Source organism: Alosa pseudoharengus, unplaced genomic scaffold, assembly GCF_046254945.1.
Source record: "Alosa pseudoharengus isolate Yale_2024_CS ecotype anadromous, Long Island Sound unplaced genomic scaffold, YU_APseudo_1.1 YU_APseudo_1.1_scf_13, whole genome shotgun sequence".
NCBI lineage: Eukaryota > Metazoa > Chordata > Actinopteri > Clupeiformes > Clupeidae > Alosa > Alosa pseudoharengus.
Window position 1 is genome coordinate 1459873 of NW_027468598.1, and position 25880 is coordinate 1485752.

The following is a 25880-nucleotide window of genomic DNA, read 5'->3' on the forward strand; positions in this document are numbered from 1 at the left end:
AGACAGACGTAAGAAAATAGACCTTGCAAAATGCAAACATGCGGGCAATCAAACAACTGTATATAGGCCTATGCCATGTAAAAACGTGACATTATTGCGAATTAAATTTAGTTTAGTTTGCATGCATTTTTTTTAAAACTCATGTCGTAGGCTACGGCCCGGATAGGAATGTCCTGCGGCCCGGTGGTTGGGGACCGCTGGCTTAGAGCACTTTTAATAGCTAAATTGTTATTCTACTGCTGTAGCTCGTATGTTAAAATTCTTAAATGTTACTCTATTGCTGTAAATCGCTTTGGATAAATGGGTCTGCCAAATTAATAAATGTAAATGTACATGTACATTCACTCACAGGATCTTCTATCTATATGTTTGTGCCTCTTAGGAATCACCCTCCTCATGGCTTGATAATGCCATCCCACACTTATCAGAGATCATCCTGTTAGAAGATACACCTTCCATCCAGATGGAAGTAGGCATCCTGGTGCGTGAATTCCCTGATATGCGGTAAGGACTGTGTAGTGCACTCTGACCAAAACAAAACAACTTTTAAAAGGACGTACAGTCATGTCAAGCTTAGTACATATAAAATGAAAAGGTGTCTACTTATGTAGTAGGGACAGTCCCCCTGGAGCAACTTGAGGTGAAATACCTTGCTCAATTACCATTTTGGAATGGGTATCTTCTTTCTTATCTTCTTTCATTTATTCTGTACTTGAAAAAAAAAACATTCATGAAGGGAAAAGAAGGGACCATGAACAGAAAGATGCCTTTCTTAAAGGTGTAGTCAGTGATCGTAAGTGATTTCAAGCCCATGACATTTTTTTTGTCACATTCCATTATAAAACAAGTTTTCCCAAAAACTAGCCAATATTTCAAAAATTCTGTTAGGGTATGTAAACTTATGAACACAAGTGTATGATGTTATTTAAAAAGACTAGTATCATAACCATTGCTATGATGTAGTAGCCTATTAGAAACTCTGTTGGAACATTATAAAAACACATAATAGCTAGGGCTGTCAAAATAACAAGATGGCACTGTTGACAGTTCTTTGCGATTTCTGCAGTAAGGAATTTCCATAGGCTACCAACGCTTTAGAATAACATGTGCTTATTAGGTATTAACAGTGCATAATAAGCAGTTAACAATTCATTACTAACAGTTAGTTAACTGTTGTTATCCTTTAATAACATTAACTAACTGTTAACATGCAGCTTGCAAGTGTTAATAAGCAGACTTTTAAGGTGTACACTGAATGTCTACCCATATGGCTATCCGATGACAATTACGGATCATCATTCATTTAGTGTTGAGATGTTCATTGAGTAAGATCCAAATAGCAGGGATAGCCAGAACAGATGAGAAACTTTTTAATCAAACATAATTTCCAAAGAGATCGTATCACACTGAAAGTTCATATTTTGTCACTAGCAACCTATATCTGTCCTCTGTCAAATACAGTTGCATTTTCAGCCCTGACCAAAACCGTTCAGGAATTATTTATGCAAAAGTGAAACGTGCATAATGTTTCATTCTCCCTCCTTTTTGTCACGAATGAAACAGCATGAGAGAGCATGAATCATTTAGTTTCTCCCGTATTTTATTTGGCAAATTTGACAACAGTCAGCTTACATTTCAAATCATAGCCTACTTCTTTCTCTTTATTGCCATGGCGGTACGCATTTAAAATAAAGAATAACGTACCTTTGTTTTGTTGCCAGCATAAAAACAAGCTTACCATCTGCCTATCCGAAAATTTGAAACAAAAGGTATAACTATCACGGTTAATTATTGGGGCAGACTTTAACACAGTCTGGGACCACTCTGTAGACAGGACGACTGTAGTTGAGGGCAGTGATCAGAAAGCAGCGTCTAGTGCATTAAGAAAATGGGCTCATGATTTTTCAGTAATTGATATATGGCGGGTTACCAATCATAATCGGCAAGACATCTCTTTTTTTTTGGCAAGACATGAGTCATTTTCTAGAATAGACTTAATTTTTGTATCTAAGGATCTCCTTGAAAAGGTAAGCATGGACATGCTCCCCCAGCCTTCTCGGACCATAAGGCTGTCATCTGCAGGTCTAACCTTTCTGAATCTCGCTGAATCTTGAATGTGTCATGCACAACAACGTTTCTCCAGAATCACTCCATTCATTACTCCGACAGCGTGTTAAATTCCTTATCAATCGCACGCGTCAAAACCATTACTTTGAGGGAGCCCGCCCCACCCGGGCACTTGCAATAAGCCTGTGTGCCAGTGAAAATTTTGCGCTTATACCTGCCATTAAAACATCAGAAGGAGCTCTGGTAACGGACCCCAAACTAATTAATTCTACCTTCCGTTCTTTTTATTCCAACTTGTACAGTTCTGAGGTTCCATATGATTCCTCTAAACTTTAAAATTTATTCTGCGAAAGAGGAAAATCTCATAAAGAGATAAATATTTTTAACAAAAACACGTTGCTCACAATTATTTGCACCCCTGCTTGTAATACCTTCTTAAGCCTGCCTTTGCCAATAAAACAGCTTGTAATATTCTCCTGACACCCCATAAAGTTGGAGAATACAAAGCAAGGGATTTAAGGCCGTCTTTACCAAATCTCCCCAGATCATCCAGATTCCTAAGTCCACACTTGCATTCTCCTCTTTGACTCACCCCATTGTTTTTCTATGGAGTTTAGATCAGGGGACTGAGATGCAGTGTTGTAATATAACGGAGTACAAATACTTAGTTACTGTACTTAAGTAGAAATTTCACGTATCTGTACTTTACTTCGCTATTTAAATTTATGTCAACTTTCACTTTTACTCCACTACATTTCCTAGATAAAATGTATACTTTTACTCCGTTATATTTCCACTAAGTATCTTCGTTACTCGTTACTAAAACATAAAATTAGAAGAAATGTGTGCGACAGCAATAAGGGAGGTTTGGCGAATCACTGCTCCTAGCATTACGCACGCTCCGCACGCTGCACGCTCTATTTCAGTGCTTGTTTGTTGCTAAAGGAGGAGGACGCACAACTGAAACCACCATGAGCACGAGCAACTACTGGAGGACCTCCCATTATCATAGACGACCACCCCGACGATAGTGGTGAACTCGGCGAACAGGGTAGTGGTGAAGATAACGTCATACACCCGTGGCCTTATTTGCAAGAAATGTTTCTGTACATTGGCAGCTTCTGTGAAGCTGAACACTCCGCTAACTGCCTCAGCGGCCTGTGAAAGGCTATTTAGCATTGCAGGACTTGTCTTCAGTCCAAGAAGAGTAAGACTGAATCAGGCCCGGGGTGGGTAATCAGGAGAATTCACGGTGGACCGCTTCACTTTTGGGCCGGTCGAGGAAAAAAATATTGACATTGGTCACATCTATCTTTTCTTAAAGTAGGACACGTTCCGCATTCTGTGCATGACACCAATGCAATGACTCTGCATGGGTTGTAGCCTACGTGAGGGAGTTCTCCCCTCCCAAAAAGAGTTGGTTGGGTGAGTCCATAGCCCGTCTTTTCCAAAAAGTTTTCTCAGATACGGATAGCCGAGCCGGCCCTACAGTAGACACAAGCGTCAGGAAGGATGGATGGTAGAAAGAGGCCAGGAGAGACTGAGCAGCAGATCAACCAGTCGACCACTGAAAATGATGAGCCCGAAATTAGTGATGAGGAAGCTATGACTACAGGGACAAGTAGAGAGGATAAATTAAAATTATTTAATGTAAGAAAGAGCAATTACCCTACATGATAAACCTATATGCCTTGTTTGCTCAGAAGAGGGTGGGCTAAAGGAGTAGGCTAAATCACCAAACAACAATATAGCCTACCCATGCAAAAAACATGTAGCCTAAACATTAGTTCAATATGCCTCTTTGTGGAAGCATGGGATAGGCTACATTTCAAAGGCTTTCTTTCTTTCTGTTTTTGTTAACTTGTGGAATAGTGGAATATTTTTTTGTTAACTTCTCAGTTGAAGTGAATTATTATATAACCTTTACACATTTGTTGAACTACAGGATAGTAAGAGCTGAAATGTTGCTTCATTTATCCAATTTCCACCACTATGGAAAACGTGGGCCGGTCTTGGGCCTGAAACTCCCGGGCACTGAATTCTGGCAACTTTGAAAACCAGCTTCTTTTAAAGATGAACAGACACCTTTTCAGTTTCAACTAATGACTGGCATATTAGTAGGTGCTGGACATAGGTGGCATGTGTGTGTGTGTGTGAGAGTGAGATGGTGACCTGGGGAGTAAGCCCTAGAAATGCTCATACCACATGACCAAAATGTTCTCCCTACCAGCAGGTCTTTTTTTTTAAAGAAATAAGTTATTTATTTTTCATTTTAATTTAAAAGTGAAATTTCTGTTTCTGATTTTTTCTTTGATGTCAGCTCTAAAAATATGCTGTTTGTTCTTTGAACTTAAGACAATTGTGCCTGAAAAGTCCTAGAAAATAATGTGATTTTGATTTGATGAGTAAGATTAAGACGATATGGGAACCCTGAATATGCTTTATGCTTTACTATAAGAAAGCCAAAATAAAGTTAAATAATAAAATAAAAGTTAAAAATAAAACCGCTTGCTTTTTACTTTTTACTTTTACTTCAAATACTTAAGTACATTAAATATCAGAAAATTACTTTTGATACTTAAGTACAGTATATATCAGATACTTTAAGACTTTTACTTAAGTAATATTCTAATAGGTAACTTTCACTTCTACCAAAGTCTTTCTAGTACGATACTTGTACTTTTACTCAAGTATTGCTTTCTAGTACTTTATACAGCACTGCTGAGATGGCAATGGCCGAAGCTTGATTTTGTGTTCAGTAAACCATATTTGTTTTGATCTGGACATTTGCTTTGGTTCATTTTAATGTCTTGGCAGAGATTGACAGATTTCCTTTGAAAATGTTCAGGTTTTTCTTGGTGTTCATGATACCATGCACTGTAATTAGGTTCCTAAGGCCTTTGGGAATAAAAACAGTCCCACAATAGCACAGCCCCTCCACCATAATTCTCATTAGGTATGGGGTTCTTTTCAGTATAGTAGTTCTTCTATGTACGCCAAACACACCTAAAGTGTTTCTAGCTAAAGAGCGCAATTTTCATTTCATCTGACAATAGACCACACTTCCAGACAAAGACACTGTACCATTCAGTAACTCCTGCCGTTTACATTGGTAATTAAATCACTGGACAGGCCTTTACCTGGCATGCCCTCTAAATAATCTATTAGCAGTGAGGTCATTTTTGAAAAAAAAATTGGGGTACTTGGTGACCCCAAGATGATGCCTTTTTCTGTAACTTTCTTACCATCCTCCATAATGTTCGTGGGGGCAAGATAACCTTGGGTCTTTGTCCAAGCATGTTTGTCATATTTCCAGTTGATTACAACCTGTTAATCATTGTTTTAACTGTAAATATAGGCATTTTCAACATAACAAGTACCTAGTTTTTATAGACATCCCCTGACTTACAAATGTCAACACGCTTTGTTTTTATTTAGATTTAGTGTATTTTCTTGTCTTTCCCATGTTGAAAAATGACTAGAGGATTTAGCCTCTGTGTCACTTTATTTTCATACCTTAGTGAAAAAGAAAGTCATGAACAACTACTGAAAGTTCAAAGACACTCTAATTAACTTAAATAAGTTGAAATTAGATAGGAAAATGCTTCTGTTAGGTTTTATATATAATACTTTTTTTTAGGGGTGCCAATATTTGTGAGCAACATGTTTTTGTTAAAAATATTTATTTCTTTATGAGATTTTCTTTTTTCTCAGAATATATTTGCTTCCCTCATTGTTTTTATTGTGAGATTACAATAAATCACCAACAGATTAATTTTTATACCTGTTTTTAGTCAACTTTACCAAAGGTGCCAATAATTCCAGAGGGTACTGTATATATAAAATTCTGATTGGCCGAGAGACATTCCATGAGTTGGAATATCCCTGGACATTTCAGCTCAGACTTTGCACAGCTAATAATAAATCATTCTACAATACAATGCGAAGATTCTATAACGCTTTGACACAATGTAGCAATAACTGTTAAACTAAAATTAAATTAAAGTTCTCATATCCCAGCTCTCCACTATTTTAAGCAAAGGGTTACTCCTTAGCAAACCATAACGAAACAGTGCTCCACCACATCTGTTGATTAAGCCACACAGTCAACTCAATGTAAGTAAGATAAACAAGGATGTTAATTGTTCTCAGCATTGCCAGCATTATGTATAATATGTTGTCACTTGGAGTAGACTTGTAGATCACTAACATTAGCATAGTTAGCTAACTGCTGCTAAAGTACTAGCATCATCATGTCAGAAAAGAATGGGACTGTGCACAGTAGTGTAACATTTATTTACCATAAATGAATAAAGTTGAAGTGGTTCTGCAATGTAGGCTACAGTGTTGGGCAAGTTACTTTTAAAAAGAAATTAGTTACAGTTACTAGTTACGTCTTCCAAAAAGTAACTAAATCAGTTACTCAGTTACAAATTATTAAAGTAACTAGAAAATGTCCGAGGAATTACCAGTGCATGAAAATGCAAAACTTTTATTTGAAAACAGTTGTGGGCAGAGGAAACAGTTGGCGGGAGTCATAGATGATGACAACTGACAGTTTGAATGGCTGACCAGTTAAACAGTTGGATAGTTTAAATTGTAAAATTATTTAATAGGGAATTATTGTAGTGAGGACTTTTATTTTGAAAAAGTTGTGGGCAGAGGAAACAGTTGGCGGGAGTCATAGTTGATGACAACTGACAGTTGGAATGGCTGAACAGTTCAATAGTTGAGTAGTTTAAATAACTAAATTGTTTAATAGTAAATGAATAGATGTGCATCTAGAAGTGAAAGAAAGTGGTGAAGAGAAAATTGAGCTATCCAGTTCAATGGAGAGAGACACAGAGAAGAGGTTCCATTGAAGTTGCTGCAGTCAGTGAGAGAGCACAGGTGCAGTTGATTGCATTCTAAGTAGGGCTTACAATCAATTAAAAAAATCTATCTAATTAATTACATACTCTGTGATTAATTAATATAAATTAATCGCATATATATTTTTTTTCTTGTGAAAGTATTTTAAATATTTAAATTCAAATGAATCATTGAATAAGTTCAAAAACTCTTTTATTATTATTTTCACTGTTCAAATAATGGCCATAATAATATATGATATGACCTAATATGCTGAGGAAATAAATTCAAAAGTGCTTCGGGAAGAAGTTTTTTTCACATACAAGGCATTTCAGGCCACAGATATAACCTAGGGGACACAATGAAAATAAATTAACACTCCCCTCAATGTCGACACTATTTCTTTGCATTGATGTGGACTTTAGAGTTGACAAATTCCGGTGGTATGCATATTCCTTGCTGCAGACATTGCAGAGGACTTTATTTTAATCAACACTTTATTTTCATCAACACCATCAGGCCGTTTTTTAAAAGTAAATGTTCCAATCAATGATCTAGGCAGCACATTTTCTTCTCTTTCCTTCATTTTACAGGTTACTAACTAGAACGGCTCGGGGTCAAAGGTCATACGGAATCGATTAATCTGCACTATTTTTTTTAATCAGTTATTTTTTCTCAAATGAATTAATCGAAATTAATCAGTTATTTTGACAGCCCTAATTCTAAGTTGTTTATAGCCCTTGGAATGTGCATTATATCCTTGTAGAATGGAGAGACACAGAGATAGTTGGCCTAGTTGAGCAGAAAGCAGTTGATTCAGGTGCAGTCAGTTAAATTGGCTCTGTGAGGGGGCCTAGTTGAGCAGCTGGCAGTTGATACAGGTGCAAATCAGTTTGATTAGCCCATTGTGATGTCATAGTACCAATGCAAAGTCTATGGGGGAAAATAAGCTTGATTTACCGGTATGTTAATATCTCAAAGTATAACGTTTACAAAAAACAAAAATACATTCCTCAAGTGTCCTTTTCAAGACCTACGTTACAAAGTTTGAACAAAGTTTCTACGTTAAACGGTTGAAGCTGAATTAGATGCAGAAATTTGGTGGGAAGAATAATAAGAAGACGACTTCGGATAACAGAACAGTGCATTTTGGTTATGGTTATGGTTATGGATTTAGCAGACGCCTTTGTCCAAAGCGACATATAAATACAAAACAACATAATAATATTTAAAAATGAACAGGGAACAGATTAAAATCTAGGTCAAATATAGTAAGGAGAATAGTTGTAGTACACAATAATATCAATTCAATCAATAGCCTAATAAAAAAAGCAATGTAAAAAAGGGGAAAGGCAATAATAAAACAATAATGTCAATTCAATCAATAATATAAAAACAATAACATGCTAAGACTACATTAAGGAGAATATCAATAATAAACAATAATGTCAAATTAATTAACAGCCCAATTAAAATAAAAACAACATTATATAAACCATAACACATAAGCGCTTAAACAACTAAGTATATGTTGAATAGGAATGTCTTTAGACCCCTCTTAAACGACCCAAAACTACCACAGGAACGGAGAGCACTGGGCAGTTCATTCCACCAACATGGAACCACTGAAGAAAAGAGTCTGGAATTAGACCCAGTTTTTATGACTGGTCGACACAACATACGCTCACCAGAAGACCGCAGTGGGCGGTTGGGCATGTAAGGCTTGATTATTGAATTAAAATAACTAGGAGCAGATCTAGTTAGTGTCCTATAGGCCAAAGTGAGAGATTTAAATTTAATTCTGGCTACTATAGGGAGCCAATGGAGAGTAACTAGGAGAGGAGTTACATGTGTCCTCTTTGGCTGATTGAAGACCAGGCGTGCTCCAGCATTTTGAATCAGCTGTAATGATCTTGTTACACAAGCGGGTAAGCCAGCTAATAGTGAATTACAATAGTCCAGCTTAGAGATGACCATGGTCTGAACAAGAAGTTGTGTGGAATCTTGTGTCAGATAAGGTCTGATCTTCCTAATGTTGTAAAGCATAAACCGGCATGATTTTGCAATAGAAGCTATATGCTCAGAGAAGTTAAGTCGGTCATCAATTACAACGCCCAAGTTTCGTGCCGATCTAGTTGGGGTCAGTGAAGTTGAGTCAAGCTGGATGTTAATCTGTTGGGGAATAGCTGTTTTAGCTGGAAACACCAAAAACTCTGTTTTTGAGAGATTAAGCTGAAGGTGCCGATCTTTCATCTAGGCTGAAATATCCTTAAGGCATGCAGAAATCCGGTGGGAAACACTAGAGTCATCAGGTGGGAAAGACAGGCATTTTCATGTACTGTAACTAGTTACTTCAGAAAGTGACTATTGTGTTACTTTTTTTTAAGTGATTTTTTTTTAAAATCTATTTTTATTAACCAAGAACAACAAAGTTACATACTTACATGAAATACATTTGTTTTACTCTTTAATTTCCAAAGAAAAGAAAAAAAGAGAAAAGAACCTCCCCCTGTCCACCCTCCCACCCACCCTCATCAGAACCTCTGTGCGTCTTAGTACAGTATGTCACCAGTCAAACCAAAGACAATAGTAAGTATCCAGTAATAAAAAATAAAAAAACAGTGGTACATAAAATAATATTGCAGACTTATTTAGGCCTTGGCCATCTTAGTGCTTAGGGAATCTCAGGAAGGGACTTAAGTTTTTCAAAATATGTCATTAATGGGTCATTGGACCCTATAAGTGCATTCTTTATCTTTTCCAATTTCAGATACTTCATAAGATCAGTCAGCCATACAGATACTTTTGGTGGGTATGGGGATCTCCAATGTAACAGAATTTGCCGCCTGGCAATCAAAGTTGAAAAGGCTAATATATCTTTATACCTAGCAAGTCCTATATGGTCGCTCGGCACGGATCCAAAAATTGAGGCTCACATTCTATTTCTATAACTTCAGATAATGTTCTGTAAACCCCTAACCAAAATTGATCCAAGCATGGGCATGACCAGAACATGTGGGTCAAAGTTGCTGGAGCGCTATGACACCTGCCACAATTGTCATCCATGCCTGTGAATATTTTTGCCAGTTTAGCTTTAGAAAAATGCATCCTATGTAAAACTTTAAACTGGATTAATCTTAGACGAGCACAGGATGTAGTCCCATTGACCCTACGCATATCTTCCTCCCATCTGGTATTGTCTCTCCTAGTTCAGCATCCCACTTTACTCTAATCTTATCCAAAATATTGTCACCATGGGAAGTGATGATGTTATAAATTCTGGAAATAAGTCCCTTTCAATTAGAAGACACTTCCAAGATATCCTCCAAGACAGATGGATCTGGTTCATTTGGAAAATATGTCATATTACTGCGAATAAAGTGGTAAATCTGTAGATATCTAAAATGATTTGAGCAGGAGAGATGACATTTTTCGCATATGTCATTGAAACTTGCAAATACACCATCCTTATAAAAATCTTTAAATCTGACAAGGCCTTGCCTGTTCCATTCCAAGAACGTTGCATCTATTCTAGCTGGAATAAATGAGTGATTATGGCAAATTGAAGTTTTAGAAGTTACTAAAGCTGGGAGTCGGAGGTTCACAGGTCAATGTGGCCTTGGTGCCCCCTTCTTTCAATATTCTGCTTTGCTTCCGACTAGCCTATGGCCTGTCAAAATAATCTTAGCATTCACAGTGCAAATTGATGTAGTCTTTTACGCAGTGGAGAAAGTGACAGCGCACGGCAAGAAAGAAAGTGCGTCCAAATTCACCCATTCTTCTCTGTTGAACTACTCACGAAGTAGCCTACTTCTCACACAGACATTACATGTATCGCATCACATGAAAGAGCTTTTTCTCAGCTTTTAAACGATGTTAGCTGCTAGTTGCTGTGGTAAATGGTACGCGAGAAAAGTAACTTTAATTTAATCATATTATTTTACACAGTTCTGCACCCCTACCCATTCATCTCAGTGGAATACTTTACAAACTCTTCCCTCAACACATGACAAACCATATATTGGGATAAACAGCAGATCTTACCGAACTCAAGGGTGTAAATAATCCCCCTGTACAGTTAGCCATTCCAGAGTAATCCAGTTTTGAATTTGCAGCAAATTTATACATACATGTCTCCAACTTTGGGCTTTAAATTTCACTGTCACAGTGTGTTTAAATTGTTCAGTACATTATTTCATAACAGGCCAAATACAAAACAAATGTTACAAATATCGCCTAGATATTTGTAAATATTAAAATCAGAGGATATACAGCTGACTAAGAGTTTGTCAAAGTAGCCAATGATCACAAAATGTGAACTGTGCTTAAATTGTTCCATTTATGATTTCATAACAGGCCAAATAGAAAATAAATGTTAAATATAGCCTAGTAAATATTAAATAGCCTAGTAAATCTGTAAATATTAAAGTCAGATGATTCTGATCATATTCTATGTAATATGTCATGTTTCATGTTTTTGTCATGTTTCATAGTGATGCAGGTCTACTACTGTGAATAGGCTAAATACAACTTTGATCATTTTTATGTATGTAAGTATTGTATGAATACTGTATAGTTAAGTTTGGCCTTGGTGCCCTGACGTGTGGCCTTTGTGCCCCCTGCCAAATATGCCCAACTGAAGGCCAAGTGGCCTTGCCCCTAAAATGATGAAATTCCAAGCTTGGGTACAACAATAAGTCATCTGCATACAAATATACCTTATGGGTTAAACCCTATCTATGAATTCCACATATTTCTGGCTTTGTCTTAAGCACAATAGAAAGAGGTTCAATAACTAGAGCAAACAAAAGTGGACTAATTGGCGATCCCTGACGTGTTCCCCTCGTCAAGGAAAAGAACTTGGAATGATTCCTATTGGTGACTACTGATTAGGCTTGGGTATCGAATATCGAGTATTGGTTGGAACCGGGACTATCTTTGCGATTTTCCCGGAATCGGTCAAAAGTTTAAATTTCGATTCCTAGTTTCAATTCCCAGTCCGCCGACCAGAAGAAGAAACGGCTGAACACCAACGAAGAAGCGCATAGTTCATAGAATTAAAATTCATGGAGAATGTCAGACTATTTCATTCAGAAAGCAGGGTTCCCACGGATCCTTAAAAAATCTTAAATACAACTGAATTTTCGAAAGAGAGGTATTAAATGTGCGTATGGGACCGCCAGCGAGTGCAAGAGAGCGAGTAATGTCTCCATCCAGTTTCCTGTATTTAAAACGCAATTGTATAAGTGACTAGGCTATTAGGCTACGGGAGGAAGTGTAGTGGTTGCAGAGTGAAGATGTTTTTCACGGGTTTGGTTAAAGGTGTGAAAATGGTAATAATACAGTAGGCCTATGTACAAAATAATATGCCTGACGTTTTCGTGGTGTAGCTGAGGCCTGAGAGATAGACAGGTAGCCTACGTGGAATGAGGGAGCCTATGGTAGAATGAGCGGGAGAAAGAGTTGGTAAGCCAGTTAGCGATAGGTTGGCCATATGTTCGAATTTAGGCCGGACATATGGATTTTAAAAGCCCTGTCCGGCGCAGCCTCAAGCCAGACGCTCATTTGTTCTCCTTTTTGGAGTTGCACTTGGCATCTAAAGTCTTTGCTCGGACGCAGCATCGTTTCACAAATGGACGCGAAGACTGCTGGTCAAATTATGTGCAGTGCTTCGCAATCAGGAGGAAATACTGTATATGTTAAGTTGATCTGTTTGCATCTTTCCAGCGTGTGTTGCTGGCCTAGCCTAGGGAAGAAAATATCTGTCTAAGTTATAATAGCCTACCTGTAATATCTGCCAGCTTGCTTGCCAGCGTTTCCCAGTAGGCTAGGCCTACTTCGCAAAAGTTGTGAAATATAACCACATATTTTTTGAATGTTGGCGACTGCTACATAAAAAAAAATATGTGCGTTCATAATACGTGCGTGCTTGAGATGAAACCAGCAGTTTTCAGCAGGATCATGCGAGGAGGACCTGTCTCTTAATTAATTTAAAACAAGTCAATGGTTTTACAATGTTTCAGTCAAGCTTTGGTTGGTTTAGATACAACTGGTATGCAAAATGTAAAGTAGTGGATTAACTTTAATTTGCTGTGCTGCATATTGGACAATAGATGCACATAGTAAATGATATAAAGTAGGCTTATTAAAATATGTAAATAGCTTAGTCTAACTTTGTAAAAAATATTGAAGGGAATCCAGTCCAGTGCAAATGTCTTTGGCAAGTAGCCCTAGGCTACTACAGACACAGGTGAAGAACAGTCAGCCTCAGCAGTAAGCAAAACCAAATATGTACAGCAGTGGTCGCCAACCCGTCGATCGCGATCGACCAGTAGATCTTTAGGACTTGACCAGTAGATCCCGAGAATAACAGGACAATTAAAAACAGTCACCAAATTCCCACATGTTCGGCAACGTTTGCAGGGTGTAGCCTACATTTCAGCGTGGGATAGGATAGCGCATGATTTATTCAAGACCTAGCCATCATTAATGCGAGAAATTCCTGCATACATTTACAGTGCTGTCTGATAACGGTAATCTAATAATGGAGCAGAGTGAATGCGGGACCGGACGAACCAACTTCTGACTTGAACCGAACGTAACCCCATGCAGACACACACACGCGCACAGCACCACTTTACAGGTGCACTCTCTCTCTCTCTCTCTCTCTCTCTCTCTCTCTCGCAACAGGACTTGTCACCGCTGAAGTCAAATTATGTTAGGTGCTTCTATATCAACTGCTAACTGACAGAAAATAAAAAACAAAAGTTTAGCGATCAGGAATTTGTTCTCCATTTGAAGAATGTAATCGATTGCGGACGTGCACAGACACGGAGTGCATTGTAGGCCTAGGCTTAGGTTACTTTCACTTTCTAGAGTACGCATTAATTACGTGAAAGATGCTTCATACCAAAACAGCGATCAAACATCAAATTTATCATGACGTATTGTCACAAACACTTACTCCAATTAGAAAATCAAAACCAAAATCATGTAAGTAAAGACTATGTTAAAGTGTTGTTATCTCATTGACGCCTGTATAAGGGGGTGGAGGATGTGATATTTTTGACCTGATACATTTGCCTAAATAAAAGGCCTTAAATTGGAAGTATTTTAGCTTTGATTTTCTTTTGACGCTTCAAGGTAGATCTTGCCTTTGTTCAGGGCGAGGTTAGGGATCTTGGGTTCAAAAAGGTTGGTGACCACTGATGTACAGCCAGCTTCAAAAGCAAGCAGCCCAGACCCTAAAATTGGGCATTTATAGCTGTGAAGGTAATTCACACACAATTATTTTTCTTTCACCAAAATATATTTGGTAACTTCTGTAGACATCCAAAATGGGGTGTGGGTTAAAATTAGTAGGAAAAAAAAAAACTATTGCATAAACAGTCATATATATCTTTTTGTCGTGGTATAGTCTTAATTTTCATTTAGATGTCTTGAAAAGGTCTTAAAAAGTCTTTAAATTTGTACTTGGAAAATGTGCAGATACCCTGAGAAAGACCGTTGGTCAGCTAGTTCATTTAAAATATCCTAAACTTTTTTTGACCCTGCCTTTAAAAAAAATCGGAATTGAGAATCGATAGGAACCGGAATCGAAATAAGAAATCGGAATTGGAATCGGAATCGTTCAAATTGAAACGATACCCAACCCTACTACTGATGCCTTTGGGCTGAAGTATAAAAGCTCAATCCATGATCTAAAATTGGGGCCAAAACCAAATCTACTGAAACATTCAAACAAAAAACTCCACTCTACCCTATCAAACGCTTTTTCAGCGTCCAAAGAAATGACCACTTCAGCCACCGCACTGGACGCTGGTGAAGGCGACGCACATTTGAAAAAGAGTGCCGTTCCGTCATAAAACCTGTTTGGTCCGGGGAGATCACCTCTGGCATAACTTTTTCCAACCGTGAGCCAGTGCTTTTGCCAATATTTTTATATCACATTTAAGGAGGGAAATAGGGTGATATGACCCACATTGCTTTCTGTCTTTCCCTGGTTTTAACAGTAAAGTTATAGAAGCTTCAGTCAATGTCTTGGGCAAAGTACCATTAGCTTTTGAGTCGTGAAACATTTCAAGTAAAATTGGAATTAGTTCCCCAGAAAATTTCTTGAAAAATTGGCCCAGAGTTTTTCCACTTTGCATGGTCCTAACTGCATCCGCAATTTCGGTGTGTGTGACAGGGAACTCTAATTCTGCTCTACTGCATTAATTGTGGGCATATTTAAATTGCAAAAAAAATTATCCATAACTGTATTGTCTTTAGGAGCTTCAGATGAATACAAATTTGAATAGAATGCCTGAAATGTATCATTAATTTCTATAGGATCAACTGTAAGTTCCCCATTATCTTTCATAATACAGGAGATATGTTGCTCAGATGATCTGCTCTTTAACTGGTGGGCTAAAAGACGACCCGACTTTTCCCCATGTTCATACATAATGCCCCATGATTTCAACAACATCCTTTCAGTTTTTTCTGATGCCAACAACTCCTACTTAGCCTGAAGTTCTACTTTTTCTTTATAAAGTTCTGGGCATGGGGAAGCTGAATACTGAACTCACCTGTATAGCTTTGATCAATCTTTCTTGCTCTAAACATCTGCTTTTATTTAACATGGGTTTATATGAAATAATATTTCCCCTAATAAAAACCTTGAGTGTCTCCCACAAAGTAGTAGGCGACACATCATCACCTCTGTTAAATTCAAGAAAATAATCAATGGGATGACAACATTTCTTTCAATTGAAGTGTCCAATCTTCATTGAGTGTACTCCATACTTTTGTGTAATAAAGATAGATCTAAAAGTGCCGGAACATGATCCAATTATAGATGAATATTATTTTTTTTTAACCAAAGACAGCAATGCAGAATCAATGACGAAATAATCAATTCTACTATATGTATGGTGTACATGGGAAAAATGCATGTCTTGCTCAATGGGAAACAGAAACGCCACGGGTCAGTACAGCCTACTTGATCCATGAACACTGACAGTCTCTTTGCCATTTTGGAGGGAGAATTAGAGTTTGGATTGGAATGATCCAAAGATGGAGTTATTGTACAATTTAGATCTCCTCCAAAAATGAGAGAATGGGAATTGAGACTTGGTATGGATGCTATCACTCTTTCTATAAATCTCTCATTGTCCCAATTAGGGGCATATACATTCACCAGTATGACAGGCTTTTGCACCACCTGAAAATAGTCCCTGTAGGCTAATTTCCAGCAACAAGGTTGAGCTGCAGCAGACAAATTGGTTAGTGACTGGATTATTACGCCTGAATGAGAGTATAGTGTCATGTCAAATCAGCCTAGAAAATTGGCACATTTCATTTTCTGTTGGTCTTATAACACTTTCTAACTTGAGAGGAGACAAGTTTTAAATAGAAAAATTACCGGAAATCTTAGTCACTTTTAAATGTGATGCTAGCAGGCGAGATGCTAATGGACTAATTCGATTCAATGATCTATGCTAGGCTGGAGCTAAAAGTGGTATCGCCAGACTCAGAGAACGGCTGGATGAACTGGAGAAAGGTAAAAATCAATTGTTTAACTCAAGGGGAGGTGGAAAATTAGTGTAATTCCCCAAAGGTGGAATATCCCTTTAACTGGGGATGCACAATTAGCACGTCATCACGAGCAGGTGCATCACGAGCACTCTAACTTTGCGTGGAGCCAATTGAACCTACTACCTACTAAAAAATACGGGTTAGTATGAAAATGTCCCCTTAATTTGTGTCAATGACAAATAAAATTACATAGGCCGAACTAAACCTTTTTTGACTGTCCAAAAACAACAGACTGAACCTTTGCAAAATATAGTCTACCCCTACTATCGTTGGATTCAAACCAGCGCTTCACTGACAAATACAAGACTAAGAGACTGACATGCTATCTAACACGCCACCAAAGCAAAATTTCTTCGACCTTTTAGGCATGGGCAACTTTGCCATGTTAATTTGGGATACAGTAGAAGCCTTTTCACAGAGATTCAGAACGTTTTCCACAAGTGCAACAATGCTGCATTGCATTGTTTTGCTGGCTGTAAGAGGGATAGCCGAACTCTTCTAAAGACAAAATCAAGTGCCAAAAACAATGGCCTCACTGTAGGCTATGGGTCTAAAATCGCCAAAGTTTGGCTTGCCTACTATATTGCCCACATTAAAATGATGTAGCAAAAGATATAATCTGCTGCATGCTATTTCGAGAAAGTTTGAGGTGGCGCTTCTGATAACGGACCCGCCTGCCATGCATGTGTTCCGTGAGGCATGGGTTCAAACCTCGCTGACATTGCTCATGTTTTTTCAGTACAATTTAATTTAACAACATTCTAACGTAGCCATTCAAAATTATAAGTATGTAGGCCTACCGAAGCAAACTAACTCCCTCCACCTTCCCAAGTTAGCATGAGCTGCAGGCTGCACTCTCCCAAATTGACATGAACTTGTGGAGTAACTGCTCTGTGGTCTTCAACTAATCACAGAGATAAGGTTAGTTTTTGTAAATGTATTATGGACACATTTATACCATAAATGTTTGCGCAGACTTCTTTATTGCACAGAAGTAGGTTTAGTGTTATGATTGATTCACATCTGCAGTAAATCCGTAACAAGCCGGTGGGGGAATGTTGTTGGGACGTTGACATTTCAATAGGAAATCGTTCAAAAATCCGCAAAACATGGGACTGCATATCGGGCGCATGGCGGAGAGTTACCACTTGTAGACTATCTTTATCATTGAGACATGGCAACGTTATAACTAGGGCTGTCAATCGATTAAAAAATTTAATCCAATTAATTACATACTCTGTGATTAATTAATCTAAATTAATCGTGTATATAATTTTTGCTGTGAAAGTATTTTAAATATTTCAATTCAAATGAATCATTGAATAATCAATGGTGATGATGAGTGACATTAAAGTTCAAAAACTCTTTTATTATTACTTTCACTGTTCAAATAATGGCCATAATAATCTATAATATGACCTAATAGGCTGAGGAAATCAATTCAAAAGTGCTTCGGGAAGAAGTTTTTTTTTTCACATACAAGGCATTTCAGGCCACATATACAGTGGGCATTACTTCGATTTGGCCAGCTTCTCTCGCGGTCCGCGCGCGGGATCACTCGGTATCACGCGACTTTAATTTGTATTTTTCCAGTGACGCTGCAACAACCCAAACAAGCGGCAGATGTCTCTTGTGAGCAGGGTATCTCGTAAAACGAAATGGAGCCTGGAAAACCCTACACAGACTTCCAGAAATATGCCTGCCCTGCCCTAATAAAGAAATATTTGGTTAACTGCGAGTGAATCCCGTTTGCAGCCGTAGAAGAAACGCAGGACAAATGAAACATTCCGGTTTTCTCCGAGTGCAACGATGATAGACAGACATCATTTGGACAAAATATAGAGCATCTTAACCTCCGTAACCTCAGCCAAATGCCAAACGTCCTGTTATCACGGAGTTACAGGAGATAAGCGATTTTTGATGGTCACAAGTTTACTTCATTAGCGGTTTATTTTTTGATTATTAAAGAGTGTTTTTCATTTAGAGGTTTGACTTTGTGCTTATTCAGTAGAGCATTTAGTGCTCTCCCCAATCCTAGACGTTCACATTGCATGTTTGTTTGTAATGGATGCAACCGCGAGATACACGCTTGACAGCAATGAGTTGTTAACAGACATGAACCAAGACATATAGCCCAGCAGCAATCTATCTAAAATAACACATACTTGAAGTACCATTCATGATGGTCGTGGGAAGTTTACATAATTTAAGCTGTAGGATGTTTCGTTATAGGTACTCAATGGTGCTATTTCACACGCATTACGCATTTCACACCCTATAGCGGGGCTAAGTGAAGCCTACAAGTGGAATGTTCAAGTAATAACACAATCCAATGTGTTTCTCAATTGTCCCCCGCTGACCACCTCTAGATTTTGCAACGACCTTACATGACACAATGCCATAAAATATGCCAGTTTTTAGGACACAGAATAATGTTTGTAATGATACCAGTTACGTTTAACAGTAACATAAGTGTAATGAGCTATTCATTGTCGAAGGTGAAGTGAAATTCTATGGAAGACAAACATTTGCCGATATCATTGGATGGGGGATACTTTACTTTTACGTAGACTACAATGGCCAGTTCAGGCAAAGCCGAAATTACTTCTTTTGAAACAATGAGTGAGCAGGCCGCGCATTTGTATGGTTATATTGCTTGACTTAAATCCCAGAGAGTAGGCTACCGCACCCCACAGTGATGGGCCTAGCGGTCTTACGCGTTCAGTGTAGGGTATAAACAAGCTGAGAATTTAGCGGTGTCACGTCTGCCTGTCACAGACGCGGGGAGCTCTTTGAAGCTTGGGATAATGTGGTACAGTTACTACAATAACAGTATTTTATTTTACTTCTTATGGAATATTTTTTTTCACTTTTATAAAGGCTTTGTTGGAACAAATAGTAGTTGATTATAAAGGCAACTTTCGGTTGCAATATTCTGTGTGTTCTGGACTGCAGGTAACTTGTTAAGCTAGTGGTTCTCAAACTTTTTCTTTCATTCCCCACTTTGATCAAGGGGGCATTGACTGATGATAGTAGCCTGGCAAGCCAGACCCACATTAAAATGTAGGGTCTGGGCACTCACCGTTCGCAGTGCTCAGTCCGAGGGGCGGGATAATCAGTTGTCTTTCAAATTCCCTCTGCACGCAATAGGACGCAATAGGATATTTGTTTTCAAGTAGCAGGGAATTCAAGCCAAACCGTTGCAACTCTGCCATCAATCATTATGTTAAGCCCACCAAACGACTCTATACACGATTTCAATGGCCTGATTAAGTTTCGATTTCTGGAGCTCACAAGCCAACGGAGAGTTGCTAGACTAGCCCTGGCAGCAAATGTAATTTGCTGCCGCTAGGGGCGCTTCTAGATTTCTAGGCTATGATGATAGTGGAGATAACGTGTTATTCCGAGGCCTTTGGAAGTCAGCATCTCCGACGGTAGTTTTCGATGTCCCAAACGGAGAGTCATACTTTATTGTTTTAATGATCTCTATGCTACTCACCAAAATGTAGGCATGGGAACATGATGAGGTATCCAACTGTCGTGTGTTAAATTATTGTGATTACGTGCCAGTGGCTTTCAAACATTATGCGTGACTCGGACATCGAACGAAATGCATCAGGCTCATATCGTCCACGCATTCGCAAAATGAGGACATACATTAGACTGCTCAGATAATAACAGGTGTACCTCCAGTTTTGCACGGTTTTAGTCAAGTTATAGGCCGGTTTTAGTCAAGTTATAGGCCTGTTTACCTTTAAAGGTTCTGCATTTTGCAATGAGCAGTGCTTTCCCTTTTGAATTGGAAATGCTCTGTGTCATGGTGTGGGTGTGTGTGTGTGTGTGTGTGTGTGTGTGTGTGTTTCTATGAATTGTTAATCCGGCCCTGCCCCCAACAACTCACCTTTCCACCTCTCCACCTCTGGCCTATTGTCCAGGAGAAGGAGGGGCCTGAGACCTAGACAAAGTCATCAACAGAGTCATAGCACTGAAGGGAGAGGCAACTGGCATGTGATCTCCCCACGGGCCTTTGTAAGTTTGGACCATGATAGTTTCCAAACTTCAGTAGTCTGGACTAAGGTGGTTAATGACGTTTAGTAGCATGTGAACGGGCACACCTGCACATAACAGAGACTTAATGATGGACTACCTTAGTTTAATCCGTGAAATCTGTTTTTCTCAGGGTCATCAAGTTAATTCATTGGTTCATAAACTGACCTTGTAAATTAACCACTGCTTTGAATTAACGTTTAACACGTGTCATTTAAATGTGCTGGTGAAACAGTTGTGTAGTCTATTGTTATTTATCCCCTATTCACCCATACACGCCGTCAATTCCGTTGCGCAGCAGTTATTAGTCCCCTGTCCAAGAGTTCGAATCTGGGTTAAGCGTAGTTAGCTTTTGGGAAACGCACCCCTTATGTGTGATCAGTGGAATATTGGGAGGGAAGTGCCAGTGTTTTTTTGCACGTCTGCAGAAGTCAGCCAAATATTAATGTAATTCTGCAGCATAAAGCAGATGTATTTGTTTACTGTACAGAAAAATAAAAATGACATGTCAAGCAGTCAATTGACTACATTGCAGTCAAGAAGTAGGGCAAATTAATTTACGAAACCAAAACGTGGGTCATAGTTGTCTAAGCCTCTATTGCGTAGCCTGTTAAAAACGTTGTTAGATAGTATTAAATCGCCAACAACATTGTTTTCTGCAGAAGCATACCCAAGGCTACAGATTAATTCTGAACAGATATTTCTCTACTGGCTCAATTATCAAAAAGGTGCTTTCTCTTCGTCCTCTGCAAATGAAGCAGGTAGTTCCGTATAGAGACGTTAGAATAAATTAGTGTTTGCGATTGACAACGTTGTGATAAGTAGGCTATAACACTAACTTTGCAAAGTTAACTTGAATGCATCAATTTTGAACAAAGTTGTGTAGGCTACACCGCGCCAGTTGTAGTCTGCAGTTCAAGACACTGTTTTGATTTGCGTAGTTGCGTTACCCCCAACACTGACAATAACGTAGAAAGCAAATTAAGATATTTGTTCGTTTTGTGGAGCGGCACCGGTAGGCTATCAAAAGCAGATTTCGATTTTCGTTACCACTGTGTAGCCAAGCCTTAAGCCATACCCAAGTAGCCTAAATCGAGGTAATGTTTAATTATGCATGATTTATTTTGTTATTGAATTCGTAGGCTGGGATTCCTCTCGGCAACAATTATGTTTAAAGGCCTCCTGCTTTTTCAGAAGGGGCGGCAGGCAGGCTACTGAGAGAGCGATGTACAGTGGCAGAGCGACGCACAGTGGCTGAAAGTGGTACTAAAGTTTCACGCAGCTTCACGCCGCGTAATGCGCGACTGAAGTGGCCATTTGAAAGTAACGCACACGGTATAACTTAGGCGACACAATGAAAATAAATGAACACTCCCCTCAATGTCAACACTATTTCTTTGCATTGATGTGGAACTTTAGAGATGACGAACTCTGGTGATATGCAAATTCCTTGTTGCAGACATTGCAGAGGACTTTATTTTAATCACCATTTTATTTTATAACACCATCAGGCCATTTTTTAAAAGTATATGTTCCAGTCAATGATCTAGGCAGAAATTTTTCTTCTCTCTCCTTCATTTTACAGTCTAATGGTTACTGACTAGAACGGCTCGGGGTCAAAGATCATACGGAATCGATTAATCTGCACTATTTTTTTTTATCAGTTATTTTTTCTCAAATTAATTAATCAAAATGAATCAGTTATTTTGACAGCCCTATATAACCTATAGTTTAAGCATACATCAAACCAATGATGTGTTTGATTACTCATTAGAAAACAAAGTCCGTTGTAACATGATGATGAGACTTCATTCACGATGAGCGTCAATATCCATTCTCAGCTGGGTGGGGCATGTTCTACCTATTTTTATAACTTTGAATGACTGCTATAGCCCTTTTTTCTGCATACATAACGGTCATGGTTACTCTTAAGTTCATATTTTGTGTAGTGTGCTTTCATTCTCATTAGATGTTCCAATTCAAATGTTGGTCAGAAATAATAATAAGCTAATAAAAAACGAAAATAACTTGTCTTGTTTGTTTATTTGTATTTTCAAAATTTACGGATCAAGGCCTGCTGGGATTTAGGAATGTAGCCTCTCTTATTTCTGTCATTCGTGATTAAGCTCACTGAAAATGTATGCTTGATTCGGCTAGTGCTTGGATGTTCATCTAACCTTTTGCTAGGAAGTTGGATTTCAGTTATATTGTGAATAACTTCGCATAACACAATATTCATAGAATGAATTTCTAATGGATGAGTTACACGTTTCTTTTTCTTACGGTGTAGGGATAGCATTAGCCAGAGGGATGGCATGACAATGTTTCGACGCTCAACGTAAATCCTCTTGTTACAAGAGGAAATCAAATCAAATGTTTTTGAAACACTGTTGCACATACGTCATGTAATAATTGTATTTTTGTTGACATCTAAGTGACATTGCAACTAAACATGGGCTTTGTCGTCGAACATAATATACTATAAACCAACATTCGATATACAATTGCTAGATGGGCTCACATTGTTGTGACATTGTTTCAACGACGAAATGCCACATCCGACACTGCCAACCAATACCAATGTTGGGCCAACGTGTCCTTGCTATCTGGGCAATGTGATGGTTATACCCTCCACTGTACCCAAACTTGTTGACTGCATTTTTCATGTTTTTCAAGAATTAGAATTCTTTTCCAGTGGAGTGTCAGCTGTGTTGTAGCGGCTATTATTTTACTGTACCTGTTTACACAGACCTGGTTGGGTGTTGCACCTAGTGAATGAGCGTGTTAAGATGCTGAAGGATTGTCATAGTGTGTGTCATAGTTCAATAAATAGTTGCCTTGTTGTGCATAAACAAGATATTCAGTGTCCAAGTTAATATGAAAGCAGAATATAACAGAAAATGCTGTTACAACACAACTGATGCTCCACTGGAAATATAGAGCTGGCTAAAGAGCCTTCCTGGCATATAGACAATTGTCAAACCTAGCAAATAGCAAAAGGAAGGAGGGACATCCCGTAGCTGAGCTTCATGATCTAGTTGGTTGGTTAATATAAATGTCAGGGTCGCACCAAAGGTGCAGTCCTGCACTTTGACGTCAGTGTGGCTTCGTTGAAATTGGCTCGCTTTACCTCAGTTATTTCAAGTTGTGAGATTTGCATATGAAGCAGGTGACAATGAGATTTATTTTTGAGGTTCACTGTATGTCCATTTTACATACCTACTGCCATAATTCAACAACTCCGAAGTAAACACAGTTTAACATTGTATGTTTCCTTTAATAAGAGAATTGATAAGAACCGGTATCAATAAGCAGTATCATTATCAATAAAATCCTAACGATACCCATCCCCATATGCGATGATCAGATGGTCACATGCAGTTAGGACACAGAGTAAGGAATATACTTGTGAATACTACATAATGCCTGAATATAACCGTATATGGCACTTTTGAATGTTTCTTTGATAGTTGAAATGTATAACATTTTCAAGGCATGTCAACGTGTCTGACAGGTCTCAGACTCAGAAGTTTTAAGAAAGTGGACCCATGACCTATAATCTGCTCCCATCATAGGAAGAAGCATGTGTCTGCCATGCTGAATATCCGTGGGATGACTCGACACATGGAGAGGCAGGAGATATTGAACATTGTCAAGGACATAGAGATGTGTGAGAGCTTAGCTCAGCTGCCCCGAGACCATGCTCTCTTCTCAGAGGTCCCTGTTACTTCAGAGGTGCGCTGCCTCAACATGGCCTTCAGTCGCATCGCCCTGGCAACATCTTCATGCTTCTCAAGCCTCAGGGTGCAGCGCAAGAGGCCATTCCCTCGTGAGCCACAGGATGACATGTTGTAATCTTCAGATGTCAGAAATGATTTAACTGGGGAGGTTAAAATTAAAACCAACAATTGAAATTATGGTAAATGGAACTGTTGATTTGTTGTTTGTGTGCTTCCTCCCGCATCACTGTGTTCCTGTTGCTGTATGGTATCAAAGCTGGCAATGCTGGATAATCAACTGTCAGCTGGAAGACATGAAATTGTTTTATTCAGTAATTGAGAGGGAAAGTCATCCAAATGTGTAAAACCAATCAGAAGTTTCAAATAACAATATGAAGGCACTGAAATTAAGCACTCCATTTGATCAAAAAAGAGTGGTCAATGATTTTGTAGATGTATGCAAATGATTAAAGCTTAATCAAAGGTACTGTGTGGTGGTAGAAACCTAAGCAATATAGAAAATAATCATATTATATGTAAGAACTATTCAATTATAAATATTTAAATAGGAATATAGTGTATTTTTGAGCAATCATGTCTGATTGGATTAAGACAACGTATTTATATGAACAAATTGATATTATTTATTGTCAGTCTGTTTGGTGATTTGGGATATGCATTTGGTTCTCTTTAAACAATATTTTTGTACACAGTAATATTTCAGTACACAATTAAAGAATCTCATTCAATCATGAGCTATAATGTTAATGCAGTGATTGTATGTCCATCACATAATTTAATCCATAATTTAAATTGGATGATAGCTGGAGTGAGTGTAACCTCTGTCATTTCATTTTTTTTGTTTTGAAACGTAATGGACCGAGAGTGTTTTGATTTGAAAATGCTGGCAAAAGAGAGCAACAATGTCATAAAAAGAATAAAAACATAGAATGATCATGGTTCTGACTTTTTTTAATGACACAAATGCTCATGAATTTCAACAGATGGGAGAAAACAAATGTCTGAGTGAAACATGAGTGAAAAAAATAGTTTTAAGATACAGTAAAGTTTTTACTTGATCTTGCTTATGATTAATACTTATGTTCTGAAAAATGTTCATGTTTCAGTAAGCTATTTTACAGTAGTGGATTGTTCCACTTGCACAATTTTCCTTTTGCAACCACATCCAACTTTTCACATTGAACTTAAAACATGTGCAGGTCTTAGAGTGTATTTATATATGCATATGCAATACCAATTTGACATAACTTTTCATTGGTTTGAGGTAGAAAAAATAAACAGCTTTGCTGAAAAAAGTTAGTGATACTTACAGAGGCGATTCTAGGGTCTGTGGGGGCCCCAAGCAAAAATTCCAAGGGGGCCCTACCGACAAGTGTTATCACCATTATGTTATATCACCATTAGGTTATTATGTTAAATGATAAAAATACAAAAAGCGTATTATAAAAATTCTTATATTTTGACATGTATCTCACAAAATCTAATTTTGAGTGCATTGTGTATGCACTCATAATGATTCTCTACAACATCTTTTTACTGCATTGCCATGAACAAAGTAGAGGCAAAAAAGGGGTTTCTTTGTTGAACAAATTGGGA

The 25880-nt window shown here is 38.2% G+C and overlaps 1 protein-coding gene across 7 annotated transcripts in view; it reads left to right on the forward strand.

The window, feature by feature from the left end:
- Positions 1–25222, forward strand: part of exoc3l2b (exocyst complex component 3-like 2b) — a 227356-nt gene extending 202134 nt beyond the window's left edge. For 6 of the 7 annotated variants that reach the window (XM_076281811.1, XM_076281810.1, XM_076281807.1 and 3 more), the window contains 2 exons: positions 383–504; positions 24120–25222. In XM_076281811.1, coding sequence (XP_076137926.1) covers positions 383–504; positions 24120–24399 — 402 coding nt within the window. In that variant the 3' untranslated portion in view covers positions 24400–25222. The remainder of the gene's footprint in view (positions 1–382; positions 505–24119) is intronic. The other variant, XM_076281812.1, reaches the window with a different exon arrangement.
- Positions 25223–25880: the final 658 nt, after the last annotated feature.